Raw genomic sequence first — 16762 nt, forward strand, 5'->3', positions numbered from 1 at the left:
GGTGACTGTTTATATACTAACATAAAACAATCATCAAGATATATTGGGTAAGAAGCATAGTGGGAAAAAAAAAAAAAAAAAGCAAGGCTGGGCATGGTGGTTCATGCCTATAATCCCAGCACTTCGGGAGGTCAAGGCAGGCAGATCATGAGTTCAGGAGATCGAGACGATCCGGGCCAACATGGTGAAACCCTGTCTCTACTAAAAATAGAACAACAACAACAAAATTAGCTGGATGTGGTGGCAAATGCCTGTAGTCCCAGCTACTTGGGGGGCCAAGGCAGGAGAATCACTTGGACCAGGGAGTCGGAGGTTGCAGTGAGCAGAGACTGCGCCACTGCACTCCAGTCTGGCGACAGAGCGAGACTCTCTCAGAAAAAAAAAAAAAGAAAGAAAAGAAAAAGAAAACAACAACAACAACAACAAAAAACAAAACTATAGCTGGTGAAAAACAATATAGACCATGTGCTTAATTTAAGTATGCATAAAATATTCCCGGAAAGATACACAAGAAATGATTAACACAGGTTGTGGGACTGAGGTGGGAGTAAAACTTGTTATTTGCCCTTTTGCAGCTTTTGGGCTTTACTCATTGGGTGTATATATTACTGATTCAAAACAGAAATATTCCTTTTCCTTTTTTTTTTTTTTTTGAGGCAAAGTCTTGCTGTGTCGCCCAGGCTGCAGTGCAATGGCACCATCTCGGCTCACTGAAACCTTCACCTCCCAGGTTCAAGTGATTCTTCTGTCTTAGCCTCCAGAGTAGCTGGGATTACAGGCGGCTGCCACCACGCCCAGCTAATTTTTGTATTTTTAGTAGAGACAGGGTTTCACCATGTTGGCCAGGCTGGTCTCAAACTCCTGACCTGATCTGTCCACCTCAGCCTCCCAAAGTGCTGGGGTTACAGGCATGAACCACCACGCCCAGCCTAAAGAAAATATTAACATGTTTTTCTTTTATTCCTTTTTCCAAGATAGCCTAGTTCCTGTGTGCTTTCTTGCCTTAGGGATTTTTCACCAGTCAAAAATCATAAGCATTTTTAACCACCTGAGCCCACAAGAGAAGTGAAAAGGAGAGAGCAAGGCTGGCAGCAGGAGCGCTGGACCTTGGATGCAAAAGGGGAGTGAGGTCTGTAAGGAGCAAGGAACAATCCACCTCCCCGACTCCCACATGGCTACTGTCTGAGGTTCTACCCTCTGAATATTCTCTAAGAGGGTTTAAAGCATAAATGTCTCCCCACAGGGTTGAGGCTCAGTCCCTTTCTTGTGTTACTTCTTCTCCAGGCTTCCTCGTGGCTCCTCCATCACCTCCCTCCTCTCTTCCTGGTAAGCAGCACACTAGCCACCAGCCCTGCCCACTCCACGACCTGTGTTACCTCCTGATGTCACAGGCATCTGGGAAGTTCACCATCAAAATTTCCTAGTGGTGCTGTTTTAAAAATAGGAGCTTCCTTAAGCCAAACAGTAAGGTGGAAGTATCTTATCTTTAGAAGCTTCATCTCCCATTTCTGGGTCCATCTATTTATTGCTTCCGTGCCTTTCTATTAAACTCCTCATGGACTTTGTGCCTCAGTCCTTTTCTTATTAAAAAATTTGCTTTCAAAATAGACAATAGCAACCTAAATCATCAAAAACAAGAGATAATTTAATATTTTGGTATATTAATGAGGATACTAATAAGCTTGTTGAAGAACTTTCAATGACAGGAAAGGATATCATAATGCACTCTAGGGGAAAATTCAGGTTACTAAACCTTCTGTATAGTATGGGCCTAGTCTTGGAGACCTCTATGCATAGAAAACAGCTAATGCTGGGTGTTATTATAGCTGGATGGTAAAATTGTGGGTAACTTTTTGTCTTTTTTGCTTCTCTATGTTTTCTAAAATATTTTCAATGGGCATCATTGCTTTTATAATATGAAACAACAGATGTCATAAAGAAAAATAGGATATAAAGTTCATAAAACCTGAGGACTAATAGATGAAAAATCAAAAAAAGTTTCTTTCTCAAGGAAGTCTGCATTTTCACTTGCTCACAGCCTTAAGCTACAGGTAAATCTAGGGGGGCAGAAAGACAAGTAGGAGAAAAGGCACCATGGGAGGCCCATGGACCACGAGCCTTCTGAAAACAGTCATTTCATTGCAGGTTCACAATTTGGCATTTCTCGCCTTCTCATGCCAGGAAGCCAAGAGCTTAGAGAACCAGAGTGAGCTATACTTTAACAGCCATGAACTTGTGACAAACCTCAGTGACACAGATGCCAATCCATTATAAAGCCTAGCATGGGGCAGAGCCTCAGGGACACATCATAAATGATGGTGGCACAAATTCTACTGTTTCTGTTTAACTAGTTTGGGGAGGAATTTTCCTTTCAACCAACTTTCATCACACTGGTTTCGTGAACAGCTATTTCCCCAATGCTTAAGGATTTGTGATATAGCAGGGGTGATTCTAAGATGGAACTTTAGGCTGCTTACTATATATCTTAAAATGCAAATGCAAGAATAAAGCCCATAAGAATGATTTCAAAGTGGTCAGAAGCCGGGGGCGGTAGTGCACGCCTATAATCCCAGCTACTTGGGAGGCTGAGCTTGGGGTAGAGTAATGCAAAGGGAGACAATATAGCCATTAAAATGACAATTTGCATGTTTGCTGACATGAAAAGATATTCATAGTATATTGTTACATGAAAGAGGTTCTAAGATTATAATATTATAGGTAACATTTAATATATACACAGTCCTGGCCTGGCATGGTGGCTCGCCTGTAATCCCAGCACTTTGGGAGGCTGAGGCGGGCGAGTCACCTGAGGTCAGGAGTTTGAGACCAACATGACCAACATGGAGAAACCCTGTCTCTACTAAAACTACAAAATTAGCTGGGCATAGTGGCGCATGTCTGTAATCCCAGCTACTTGGAAGGCCAAGGCTTGAACCCCTCAGAGGTGGAGGTTGCGGTGAGCTGAGATTACACCATTACACTCCAGCCTGGGCAACAAGAGTGAAACTCCGTCTCTCTCTCTCTCTATATATATATATATAGAGAGAGAGAGAGATAGATATATATATATAGAGAGAGAGACATACACAGATCTATAGTCATACATCTATAGACATTAAAATGTCTATGAGACTTTAACAAAATCTGTTTTATCTTTCTCATCTTTTCTATATTAAATATATTCTTAATAAAAATGTTTAAAAGATATCAAAGAAATCACCTTATTATTTATTTATTTATTTTTTTTTTTTGAAGCAGAGTCTCCCTTTGTTGTTCAGGCTGAAGTGCAGTGGCATGATCTCAGCTCACTGCAACCTCTGCCTCCCATGTTCAAATCTTGTGCGCCAGCCTCACAAGTAGCTGGGATCACAGACATTGTGCAACCACACCAGCTAATTTTTTGTACTTGTAGTAGAGACAGGGTTTCGCCATGTTGGCCATGCTGGTCTTGAACTCCTGATCATCCTCTTTGGCCTTCCAAAGTGCAGGGATTACAGGCATGAGCCACTGCACCAGCTTCTATTGCATTTTTAAATAAAATAGGATCTTTATATATTATTGCAAAAGAAAACAGGTTGTCATAGATCAGTTTAAATCAAAAAGGTTTTTTTTTTTATTTTTGAAGAAGACTAAAACCATTATCATCTGGAGTTTGAAGATGATAATGGTTTTAGAATGGCAGGGAGGAAAAAGGAGGTCATATCCAAAGCCCCTCAGGTGGCAACTGGCAAGTGTGTATGTGTGTGTGCATGTGTGTACATGTGTGCAGGTTTTGGGGTGGGAAGCAGTGAATTTATCCAGAGCAAGGCAGCTGCAGGACAGTCTAGGGAATGTGAACATTATGGTCCAGAGGTTCCTAAGTAAAGGAGCACCTCTCAAAAGTGTGCTGGAGGACAAAGATTCTAACTGCCCTGTGTAAATGGGATTGGACAGGGGAGAGGCAGGAGCTGGGAAAAGCAGCTCAGGGGCAGCTGCAGAAGTCTCTGCTTGAGGGGATGTGGCCCCACTGACGTGTTAACTATGGCAATGAAATGACAGGAGCTGATTTGGAGAACACCACAGACAGGGATCAGCTGGCCCTGGCAGGTGACAGTATTTGGAGGATGTAAGACAGAAGCAGACATGAGTTCGAGGTTTTGATTAAGGAGGCTCAAAAGGCTGGTGTTGGAAGGAAAAATGGGAAGGGGTGTTTCTGGTAGGGCACGAAGGAGCACATAACATAGCAATGAAGAACATTCAAAAGGGCCCGAGGGCTGCAGCCCAAGCAGCGTTACAATGACTTTAAAACCCTGAGATCCTTAGTCCTGTCCTGGCCACTTCCTGGACAGCTTCCCCACAACCTTCCTCATCTCTAGGGGGATGACAACAGCTATACCCTGCCTACTTCACAGAGTGGGTGAAGGGTCATGGAAATGACCTGAACAAAAGCACCTAGAACACGAAGCAGCTGGACAAATATCAGGCATTGTTGTCTTGCATGCAGGTGGTGGCTGCACAGAGAGATTCTGCTCACTGAGAACATGGGCTGCAAAAGTCAAGATGGTCCAGGACTTGGCCTCAGCCTAAGTGATGTCTATAGTGAACAAAGAGAGTTTCTGGAGAAGCACTGATTTGTTGAAAAGGATCTGTTCCCTTCCCCAAGCCAGGAACCAAAGCTACATGGTTCAGGGTAAAGAGGCACATTGTCAACACCACTCCATGGGTGGCTTCTGCTCAGACTGTCAGAGCTGGAAGGGACTTGGGCATCATCTAGTTCAAGATCCTGGTGTTACAGGTAGGGATAACAAGGCCCCAAGGAGCAGAAGAGTGACTTGATCAAGGTCTCCTAGTGACAGTGGCAGGAAGACAGAAGAATAGTAGTGCCAGGTAGACCATTTTCTCCTCAACTATGAGCTCAAACAGTGTCTTATCTTTATGAGACTTCTGTACAGCCTCCCCACAACCTGTTCTCCCTACAGAGGGCGATCCTTAGTAGTCCTTAAAACCCAAATCTAACCTGTCATTTCCCTGCTGAAAGTACTTTCATGGGCTGGCAGCAACTCCTGCCCTCCGCCCTCTACTGAAGGCTCAGCTCCTGTCCTGCGGCCCACAGCTAATGCCCCCTCTCTCGGACCCTTCAACCCCACCACTGTTTTGCAAAGAATTCCCTTTTTAAACTCCACAGCTGCCCCTTTTGAGTTTTCTTCTGTTTCCTGACAGGACCCTGGCAACACTAGTAGCCTATCAGGCCTGTGAGGTAGCCCCTGCCTGCCTCCCATCACTACCACCCACCCTGCGCTCTGACTCAAACATGCTTATCTCCTGAGCTGAGCTGCAGTTTATGTTACAAACTTTACAGTTCCCAGCAAATCTTCATAGCATTTGTCATAATTTGCCATGCACATGTGTCTATGCACACAGACATGTGTGGGATTATTTGATCTACCTCTGTCTCACTAGACTGTAAAATGAGATTCTCTGGTTGATCTACTTTTCCGAGTCTGAAGGCCAAAGGGTTTGGAGGCAAAATGCTCCGGGAGACTCGGCTGCTACTAGCCTCCTTGTCACTCTCTCTCAGTGACATGATATAAAGGGAAAATGGATAATTGCTACACATGCTCTGAAAACAACACCCTTGGCACCTCCTCAGCCAAACAGCAGACAGGGGACCTGTGGGGCAGGGAGAGTGGGTGCTGGCTGCTCCTGAGAGCCATAAGCACAGTCAAGGCCTGGTGTCAGAGACTGCCCTTGGGAACAAAGCCCACAGAAATGTCCCATCCCAAAGATGGAGGAGGCTATTAACATGGCTCACTCAGACTGTACTGCCTGGGGAGAGAATAGAGTCTTATTATTAACCTCCATGTATTAATATTTGATAAAGCATCTTCACAATGATAGATAGCAGTCACCCATAGAAGGGAAGCAGCCTTGGTTCTGTAAAGAGTTCCGAGAGAGAATGAATAGCTTTTATCAAGAGTGGCAAGGGGACAATGGAAAGTGTCATGTCCTGGGCAGGGGAAACCTGTTCTGGGCCACACAGTGCAGGTGGCATGCTGGCATCTCTTGCCAGGTTTATCTGTACAGGTAACTGGCAGGTTTATCTACGCAGTGTCCTGCCTGGGTGCAGAGGGACAATCTCGCCATGGCTGACCTTCCAGAGAGAGCTGCTGATCCAATATTTTTCTCTCTGACATTAAATGATTGCTGACAATTATAGATATTTCTGTGGATAGTATATTTTCCCAATACATAGTCTCTAAATAAAACTCCATTTTATGTTTTTAAATCTGAGAAGAAAAATCATTAAAAACCTCCCATTAATGAGACTACCATCTTTGCTGGTTACAGGTACCTGGAGACAGACATGGGGACCATGGACAGCTGGTGCCTTGCTCTCCAGCAGCTGCATCTGAATCTGTCAACTTAATAGAGAAGCTACGGATGCCCACCCACTGGGGTGAGGCCCTGCTCCCTGAGAAATCACTCACCCTCAGGTGAGTCCTCCTAGGCAACCAGGGCATCTGAGATCAGCATCTTCCTGTATGTGAGGGGAAAGGGGCCCAAGGGAGAGGCCAAACGTCCTGAGGACACTCTCAGGGCCTTTCATCAGCAGAGTTAGGAAGAGGCCTGTACCACCCTCCCCAGGGAGTTCCTGGCAGCCAAGGTGGTGGGCAGGGAACAGAAGCACCTGAGGAATGTCTGCCAGCCACAGAACATAACCTCGGAGCCTGCACACAGTGGGTCCAGAAGACAGTGAAGGTTCAGAGTGGCAGCAACTATGTGCTTCAGTGTGCAGAGATGCAGGCTGTAGTGCACCTGCTGCCTTGCAGCAGGCTCGGAATTGTCCTCAATCAACCTCACCCCTCAGCCTCATCTCACTTCCAGGAAGAAGGCTACAAAGAGACAATGTAGAAAGGAAGGTCGTCTCCAGCTTGCAGCACCACTTGGATTTGAATGTAAAGGCAGAACCTGAGTGGGCAACACAATTCTGTGCACCTGGTTTTAAAATGAGAGGCCCTGTTTAGTCAATCCCTTGGTGATTGCTCAACAGGCCAAAGAACAGGAAGGCTGAGAAAGAACATGAAGCTGTCTCTTCAGTGCAGGGAGCAGTCCAGAGTCTCCTGAGAAGTCCAGGCCCTTCTCAGGAGGCTCTGGACTGCTTCCTGCACTGGAAGATGCCTCTGCGAGCCGAGGAGCTGTAAATCACGCAGCGGGCAGCACATGGGATGCCAGATGCCAAACCGTGTGCATGGGTAAGCCAGGGGAGTGGAGGGAGGGAGGGCAGGGAAGAGAGAATAGGGGAGTGAGGCTGTTGCACAGGGTTTCTCTTTTGGGGTGTCTTTCTACAGTGTTCCTCCGCTCCCTGCTCTTCCAGCTGGGCCATGTCTTCCCTGACGCAGCGTCCTCACCAGAGTCCCTGGAGTCTGTACCCAGGTGCAGGGGAGGGGAGGAGTGTGCAGGCAGGCAGATGTCTCCTCTGGAGTGAGGAGAGGAGACAGAGGGTGGGCATTCTGACTGGTAAGTTCCCTGCAGCCTGCAGTGCTTCATTCTTCATCCAGATGGCCATGAAGGCTCATCTGGCAGCTCCCAGTATGGAAAAAGGAAGGAGAAGAAATGACATTTGTGGACAATTAGGGGGACTCTAGGAAATGGTGGGGGGAGACTTCCTGTTGAAACATGAAGGCTGGAACCTTTTGGAAGGATAGGAATGTGGGCTTTTCAGCTGCTACTCTTTCTGTAATCCCTCAAAACAGGTTCAGAAAGTAGGGAGGTGCCAGAGGCAGTCATCAAAAGACAGAAGCATGGTCTCCAGTCCAGAAAGAAGCCTCAGGGCTACCTGCTACTTAACCTCATGTCAGGCAGCCAGCTTAGAGACTGATGTTAAAATGCTAAATTCTGCTCAGAGATCTACAGGGCAAATATTCCTGCTGGGATCCCAGCCCTCCCATTGGCATTGCCAAGGTCAAATCCACCCCCTTAAAGGAGCCTTCTGCAACATTTTCCTACCCATCCTCCTTTTCATTTCAGTTAGGCTGACTCCCAGTTTCATACAGAAAGTCATTCATTCTGGAGAGAGGTCAGGTTTTTATGTACTAGGACAGAACAGCCAGATGGCTTGTTTCTTTAGGTTTGGGAAGGAAGACCTGGTAGTAGTATGAAAGGCAGAATAGAGAGTATTTCCTTTGGAATTGAGAGAAAGTTTACTTAAGAGGCAGAAAAGATCACATCTAGTTACCCAAATTCAGGTCTTCCAACCTCAGGTCATTAAATGGAGATGGACCTAGAGAAACTGTCTCATCTGGAAAAGCATTTGATGAGACTCATCATCCTTTGGTTTCTTGGGCCTCACATGTCACCCAGCCAGATGGCAGAGACACAGCAAGGGTCCTGGACTGCGTGGCCTTATGGAGAGAGAGACCTGTATGGCATGGGGCTTCATTTCATGGGCATCGGGTCTGGTGGAAGGGGAAAGGCCCAGAGCCTCAAGCACAAGCATTAGCCTGGTTTCCTTGGTTGGCTTTTTCTTCCAACTCAGACTTCCAAGGCAAAGGAGGGTGAGGGTTAAGAAGGAAGAAACAAGTTCTGGAACAGGCCAAGGTACATCAGGCAAGGAAAAAGACCAAGCTCATGATCCTGAATGTCTGAAGTTGGGAAAAGAGAAAGGACAGAAAACACCTATGGGAGATTTACTTTTTTTTTTTTTTTAGGGGAGATTTTCTTAGTACTAACATTATCTAACATTCACCTAGCATTTTATTATTAATAAAAACTTTAATAAACTATCTTATTTGCTCTTCACAACAACCTTGAGAAAGTACTACCATTCCCATTTTTATAAAAATGGGAAAGGAGTTAGTGATTCTCCATTGCGGTGGCATTAGAGGTGAAATCAGTACTTGAATCTGGAGCTTGTGACATGTTCCTCCTTACCCCAGGTCCATCAATTTCAGAAGAGGATGCCAAGCCAATCTCCCCAGCCTTGCCACATATACCTATGAAGCAGATCACTGCTATCTTATAAGCAACTCAGGGCTGAATGCCCTCCTTGCCTTAATATCCCTGTGAGTGGGAGAGTGGCTGAGAGCTCCTGCTCCCTAATGCCTCTTTTGAAAGGCTGACCCCTACCTAAGCTGCTAAGGTGCCCCAGCAACAGTACTGAAGGGGAAAAAAAGTCAAGACATTGAGACTAGGAAGGTTGACACATTCCCTTCCTCCATTCTGCCTACCCAGCAGGATGGGCACATCTGGCTGCTCGATTTAGACCTTTCCAGAGCTTTAGCTCAAGCCCAGGTCACTTAGAGTGGATTCTCAGGAGAAGAAAGCCAGTAAACCACTTAGGTTGTTTTTGAAAATCTTGAGAGGGCCTCAAACTAACATGTTTACTTGTTAGCCACATGTTTTGAATCGTTGGGACCCAGGCATGCAACTCTACATGCAACTCTACATGCTGTGGCTTTCCCTCTCCCTGGGGGCATTCAGATTCTCTGGTGAGTCAGATGCATGAGGAGTAGGCTCAACTAGGCACAGCCAAGGTCACCAAAGGCTCTTTCCTGATCAACCAAGACTGACCACTAAGCACAGAGTCTTGCTCTGTCATGCAGACTGGAGTGCAGTGGTGTAATCTTGAGTCACTGCAACCTCTGCCACCCGGGTTCAAGTGATTCTCATGCCTTAGCCTCTTGAGTAGCTGGGATTACAGGCACATGCCACCACACCTGGCTATTTTTTTGTATTTTAGTAGAGACGGGGTTTCGCCATGTTGGATAGGCTAGTCTTGAACTCCTGGCCTCAAGCCATCCACTCACCTCAGCATCCCAAAATGCTGGGATTATAGCCATGAGCCACTGTGCCTGGCCTTGTGCTTGCCTCTTTAACCTATCTCCACCAACTTCCCAAGCAGCTCATCAGACCTGGCAGCAACACACACAGGCCAACTGAAGAAATCCAGGGCCCTTCTGCCTGCCAGAATCGCATACACCCTTCAGTTCCCAGCTCAAGGGCTGCCTCCTCCATGAACTGTCCCGTGATTCTCCCTGCATCTCTTCTTTGACTCTCTCATTGCTGTTTATATGCCCTTCCTACAGTTCTTCTCTAATTCTATACATGCTAATTAATTGTGAACATAGTTCATTATTCCTTAATAGATTATAAACTCCTGAGAGACAGACACTATATTGAATTCATCTCTGTGGTTCCCCTTTCCCCTTTCATGTTTGGCCAGGGGTTTAGCTTTAAACATAGCAGGAGTACAAAAAGTAACTGTTAAAAGAGAATTTACCTTGGTTTCTGAAAAAAAGATAAAAGGGCTGGGCGTGGTGGCTCTTGCCTGTAATCCCAGCACTTTGGGAGGCCAAGGAGGGTAGATCGCGAGGTCAGGAGTTCGAGACCAGCCTGGCCAACATGGTGAAACCCCCAGCTCTACTAAAGATGCAAAAAATTGACTGGGCATGGTGGCACATGCCTGTAATCCCAGCTACTCAAGGCAAGAGAATCGCTTGAACCTGGGAGACGGAGGTTGCAGTAAGCCAAGATCACGCCACTGCACTCCAGCCTGGGCAACAGGGTGAGACTCCATCTAAAAAAAAAAAAAAAGATAAAAGGATCTCTGCACAAAGGCCAGTCCGCACTCTTACCTTGCTTTGGCAAATCTTACAGAATATGGTACCCCTCTCCCTTTACCTGGATCACCAGGGTCATTGCAGCTAGATTCAGGCAGCACAGAGATAAAAAGAAGGTAAAATCAGACGGACAAAGCCAATGGTTCCAAGTTTGGTTATTTAAAGGGGCTTAAATTAACACGCACAAAAGCAATGGATCACTGCTACAGTCTGTCCCCAAGGGAAACCAAGGAAGAATTTTGTGGGGTCAAGGAGGGTAAGAAGGAGATGAGGGAAGAAGAGAGTTTCTTGTAAAGATCAAGGACACCAGGGATGATGACTGAGACCCAAGTGGATTCCTTGTCATGACCAGGGAGATGAGACACCGCAGCATTCCCCTCCCGGGATGAGAAGCTCCTTTCACTCCCAAGGTGAGAGGTCATTATGGTCCCAGAGGGGCCCAGGGTCCTGCTCAGGCTTCAAGGTCAGCCGGGGACTGTGGGATCTCGAAGCTGAGTGGAGGAAGGGAGAGTGGAAGAGGATTACTTCGACCTTCAATTTGGGCCATAAGGTATGGGGGCAGTGGGAGAATCACTCCAGAAAGTGTTTATGGGGAAGGTTGTGCTCTTCTTAGGAGGTGGAAGATGGGAACAGTCAGTGAAGGGGAAACAGGTCCAGTGTGGGCTGCTGACTGGTGGGTCAAGTGAAGGAATCCACCCCCGACACATACACACAACTCCATGTAATTCAAACTCTCTTATTGGCCAAGGACTTAGGGTCGGAATATAGTTACCCTGGGTCAAGTTCAGGGAGGCAATAGTCACAGGAGTTGGAAAAAAAAAAATCCCAAGAATCAGATATCAGCCAGCAGGGGGAGGAGAAACCATTTCTACTAGAGATTTAAGATATTCTCCACCCCCGCCCTCCCTCTCTCATGCTCTCTCTCTCTCTCTCTCTCACACACACACACACACACACACACACACACACACAGCAAAAGAGAGAGGGTGGGGGTGGAGAATATCTTAAATCTCTAGTAGAAATGGCTTCTCCTACCCCTGTGGGCTGAGGTCTGATTCTTGGGACACACACACACACACACACACACACACACACACACACACACGGAGGAGGCGGAGAGAGAGAGTGAGAACGGGGAGATCTATTATGAACCTGCTAAGCAAAAATCTAATTCCAGTTTAAGGATGAAAGGTTTCATCAAGAAAATCCTTCCTGAGGCAGTGGGGAGGATGTTATCTGCTCTCAATTTCCTATCCAATTACTCCTTTTGGGACCACAGAGAGGATGATGATAATTCCTCTCTCCAGGCCCAGGCAGGAAATCAGGATGCACCAGGAGGCCCCATGCACCTGCGCCCAGCTGTCCAGCCCTCAGACACTGCTTTGCCAGACTTTCTTGTACTTCTCACTTTGCCACAGGTTACTGAGGACAGAGGCAGAGGGCAGGCCCCACCTGGTCCCAGCTCCAGCACCTCCTTGCTTCTCAGAGGCCCTTGGGGGCAGAGGCTGCACGAGCCTGTGCTCCCTCCCAAGGGGATCCCACCTCCCTGAGCCCAGCAAACACGTCTCCATCACTGCCATGCCAGGGCTCACCCAACACACACAGGGGATTCACACTAGGTGGGGAGGGTGTGAACCCTGTGATTGTGGGAATGCCCTCCAACCCCTGCAGCCCCAAACGGTACCTGCCAAGGCCTTGATCCGGGACCTTTCAAAGAGCCTGGCTGAGCTGTTGTCATTATCCAGCTCGTCGTCTGGGGCATCCCAGCGGGCATTGATCCGGCTGTATGGTGGCTGGTTCCCCACATTTTCAAACTCTGCGGCCGATGTCATGTCAGCAGGCTCTCAGCAGCTCCGCCTGCCTCAGTCTTCATGGAAGCGTCCCTGGGGGACAGCAACACAGTCAGAATGTTAGCTCCCTACCTCCTCGGACTTTTTCTCAGGGGAAACTTATTCGGAGCATCCAATGTGAGTAGATCCTGGCGGGAGAAGCACACTGTGTCATCTGCCTGGGCATGCTTTCCTACCAGGGTCTCTGGGTTGTTTGTTATAAAATATTGCAGCGGCAGCAGCAACAGTACCGGCAGCGGCAGTGGGGACGGAGAGCTGCATGTAGCAAGGGTCAGGACGGCCAGCAGGTGGAGACGTCAGTGTCAGTCGCAGCCAGCCGCTTCCTCCAGACACGCCGCCCTGCTGCAGGGGGCGCCCCGGGAGAGAGGAAGCTCTCCCAGGAGCCCAAGGCTGTGGGGCATGAGCTGGGGAAAGCAACCCTCACCCTGCGAACTGGGTCAGGACCTAACCTGGTGGGGGAGATGGGGACAGGCCAGGGGAGGGGAGAAGATGGAAGTCGGCTGAGTCTGACCCAAATCCATGGGGAGAAATGGATGAGAGTTAAGCCACCACTGACACCACCAGCCTGGGATAGCTGCCCTAGGGAGACTTCGCTCCTCACAGAGGCTTCCCGAGAGCCCTCTGAGTTCCTTCTTAGCCGCTGGTATTCAGAAAGCTGACCTCGCATTTTAGGCCTTCTTTGAAGTGTGACCAGGTGCTCAGATGAGGTCTCCTGTTGAATCCCAGGACAGGCCAAGCAGCCCAGTGGAGCCTTCTGTCCCATCAAGCAACCGGCAGTCGGGGAATCCCACAAATAAATGAACCGTCCATTGCAAGTCCATGCAATGAACCAGAGCATCAGGAGCACTGGGTCCTCCCTCACCTGCCATCAATCATTCCTGCTCACTCATGCATTCATTCATTCACAATTAATTCAAATATGTACTAAGCTCCAACTAGGTGGCAGGCACTGTACTAGGCAAAGGCAAGTAAGACAGGAAGGCCGTGTCCTCATAGGGCTTGGATTCTGGTGGTGGAGACACACAATTAAACAAGCAACTACAAGAAGCTGTGATGTGTGTCATGGCTGGCTAAGGTTGGGATTCGGCAGGGGCTGGTGTCAGGGAGGGGGAGTTGAAGCTTATTCCTAAAGGAAGCTTGGAGGGACTACAGGTGGGAAGGGACAAGAGCCCAAGCAAAGGGACAAGAGTCCAACCAAAGCAGTTGCAAAGTCCTGAAAGTAAGAAAGAACACAGCAAGTTCTGGGAACCTTATGAAGTAACAGGAAGGCAGGGGTGGGGTCAGAGGTGAAAAGTGAGGAGGAGGCCAGGGGGGCCAGGCTCAGTCTTCAATGTTCTGAGCCTTAGGAAAACTAGTAGCTTTCTTCATCTGTACCTGCCATTCAGTCCTCTTTCTGGGGAGCTTAAGGGACTCCAAGATCAACTGTGTAAGAAAACAGGGGACCCAGAGCCTTCACATCCAAGAGAGTGAAGTGGGATGTGGGGAGGCTATGAAGCAGACCCGTGACTAGTGTGGACAGCCAGTGAGCTGTGAGGGAGAGCACTGACACACACCAGCACACACACGTACATACACCCACCAGGCACACGCTTGTGGAAGCACTGAAGCACATTCACCAGTCCAAGAGTGATGGCAGCAGGGTTACAGCCTTATTTTTCAGATACAGACTCAATTCAGACGGCATTTTCCCCAACCTGATGAATCAATCCCACCACATCCTTTTGAGGTGAGACAGGAGCCAGGATTACCTGCCCTAATTGCCTTGGGAGAAAACCAAGGCCTGCTGCAGGAGGAGGCCTCCCCAAGGTCATCCAGGTAATGACTGCGGCAGCTGGGACCAAAGGCCAAACTGGAGCCTGGTTCATCCCCCTTGGTCAGACAGGTTTTAGGAAGGCAGGTGAGGAAAGGACACAGTGCATGGGGACAGAGGGCATTTCCCAGCCACCATGGCTGGGCAAAAATGTTTGCCACTCAAGAGAAGGGAAGGTGCAAGGTGGGAAAAACCAGTCATCACTCCGAACACAGTATGCCCCACAATGCCAGGCCTGTGCCCAAGGCCACCCTTGTCCCTCTGAACAGCCTGTCTTCTGCAAATGGACTTGCTGCTTCCAGGGCTTAGATTTCACACCCAACTAGTTGGCTGGACAACCATAGCTGAGAAGGATCCCCCCGGACCCCCGGACCCCGAGACCCACGCCTTTCCCTACTTCCCTTAAGGGAAACTGCCACTGATGTGGTCTCTGAACCAGAGAAGGACTGACAGGCTGACCACCTCCTGTAGGGCTACAAGCCTGTCCAGCAGCCCCTGAGAAGGGCTGAGCTGCCAGATGCAGGAGGTGAGGTGAGATCAGACCCTGAGTGCAGGAAGTAACCGGACCCTGGCTCTCCTTATTCGTCCTGGGCTATTTTTAAGAGTGGCTGAGAGAGGCCCAGGCCGTGGGGCTGGAGAGTGAGATTACCTTTGCAGTGGCTCCGTAAATAAGTCTGCCCCAGAAAGATGAGCCTGAGCAGGCCAACCAGCAGGCCCAGCGTTCAAGACAAGATTGATGGCCCCGTGTGCAGGAGAGCGGCAGCTCGACAGCAATTCATCCTGCTTAAAAACGCCATCTCTCCTGCGGCCACGGCTCAGAGAAGGCAGCAGCCGGGCAGCAGCTCTGCCAGGAATGGGAAGAGATGTATGTGTGTGTCTAAATATACAGCTGGAGTTTTTTTGTTTTTGTTTTGGAAAGAGTCAGGTCCTTGAAAACAAACACCAAGAAAAGATGATTCAGAAATGAAAGTGAGACCCCTTTCCTTGTGCCCCTCTTCCCCTGCTGTGTCCATCCCAGCCCCTTCCCAGATGGCATTCCATCAGAGTCAAGGGGGTCATGGGACTGGCCAGTGCACGGAGGTCAGAAGCTCTCGGAGAATCAGCTGTGAGAGGCAGAAAGGAAATAAATAGGAAAACAGGAAAGCTACAGATAGTTAACAAAAAACAGACACGAGGATATGCCTGTCCAAAACCAGACAACCCATCCTCAGTGTCACTATGTCTTTTTCCATACTGTTACCATGGCCCTTCAAAAGCCTGGCTATAAAGAGACCACCATGACTAAAAAAAGCAGCCTGTGATGGGGCTCATGGTGGGGACACCTAATCAAATGCGGAGTCATGGAAATGACATTTAAGTTGCTACCTGTGGGGAACTTGGAGATGAGTCTCATTTTCAAAGATATAAGTCATCTGCACATCTAGAGTGGCCTTCCATGAGTCACAGAGGACCGCAAATACATGGCTAAAATTAGACCTTAAATTCCACGGCAGGCCCGTCAGTAAACCCAGAAAAAAAGGCATAAGAAGTTCCTTTTCCCATTCATTCCCCAACTTACCCACAGGTTCCCCAAAATTCCTTCTCTGAACCCACCTGACCCTCATCAAGTATAGGTGAGTCTTCTCTTGTCTGTGTGACTCTGTGCCCAGGGAGGTCCACTTGCCCCATCCATCCATCCGCCTGCTCGTCCAGCAGCTCCAAATGCACAGTCCAGAGTCATCCTCACCTACCTTCTGCCACCCCTTGACCCCAGGCTATATTTTGAGTAGGACGGGACGCTAGACTTGCCCACAGCTCAGCACTGAAAAGCTCATAGGATCACACAGAGCACTCAACTCACACAAAGAACATGTACTTATGCATGCATTTCACAATAAAACTGATGCACCCACAGCTCCAACCTTCATGTCCACCTCTGAGGTCGGATGCTAGGCTTGGAGCCTCAACCTCATGTGCTATGTCCAGTTACTCCCTGGATTGGTTAAGAACTGAGAAAGCAGTGGTGGCAGCTCCTTTCCCAGCTTGGAGTGCTGATGGAGCCCAAGCTAGGAACCATGTCAGCCCTCCCCAAAGCCCCGTGCAGAAGAGGCGGCTCTTCTCTTTTCTCTATCCTCTAGTCCCCCAACAAAGCAAATAGCATCATCTCCTCTTTCCTGAGCCTCACAAAAATGAGAAGCAACAAAGCACAAAGATCTACTTCCAAAGTGGGAAACGGGAGGAATACAGGGCGATGCAGGGCTGAGGAGCAGCCTATTACAATAGCAAGGACACTGTCTTCCTTAAACAGTATTGCTCCTTCCACTCTCTTGTTATTTTCTCTCTGGCTGTAAGGTTTGACCCCCTCACCTGCTTTCTAGTTTGTCCTGCCCTCTTATGCCACCTCAAACCTGCTTTTAACATAATTTTGTATTGTGGCAACCCGGTCAGGACATTAAACCCCGAAGCTTCTCTGGTAATTTTCCTGCCAATGTATCACCAAAAAAGGAACATCCCTCCTCTCCCTC

At 48.3% G+C, this 16762-nt stretch overlaps 1 protein-coding gene across 2 annotated transcripts in view; it reads right to left on the reverse strand.

Annotated features, from left to right (window-relative positions):
• The window catches only part of SPTB (spectrin beta, erythrocytic), a 134976-nt gene that overhangs the window by 64839 nt on the left and 53375 nt on the right, over positions 1–16762 (reverse strand). For both annotated transcript variants that reach the window (XM_064374935.1, XM_064374936.1), the window contains one exon: positions 12283–12481. In XM_064374935.1, the coding sequence (XP_064231005.1) occupies positions 12283–12430 (148 nt within the window). In that variant the 5' untranslated portion in view covers positions 12431–12481. Of the gene's footprint in view, positions 1–12282; positions 12482–16762 lie in introns of those variants that run through there.

The sequence above is a fragment of the Aotus nancymaae genome, unplaced genomic scaffold, assembly GCF_030222135.1.
Source record: "Aotus nancymaae isolate 86718 unplaced genomic scaffold, 86718_ANA_hifiasm-v0.15.2.pri h1tg000011l, whole genome shotgun sequence".
Classification (NCBI taxonomy): Eukaryota; Metazoa; Chordata; class Mammalia; order Primates; family Aotidae; genus Aotus; species Aotus nancymaae.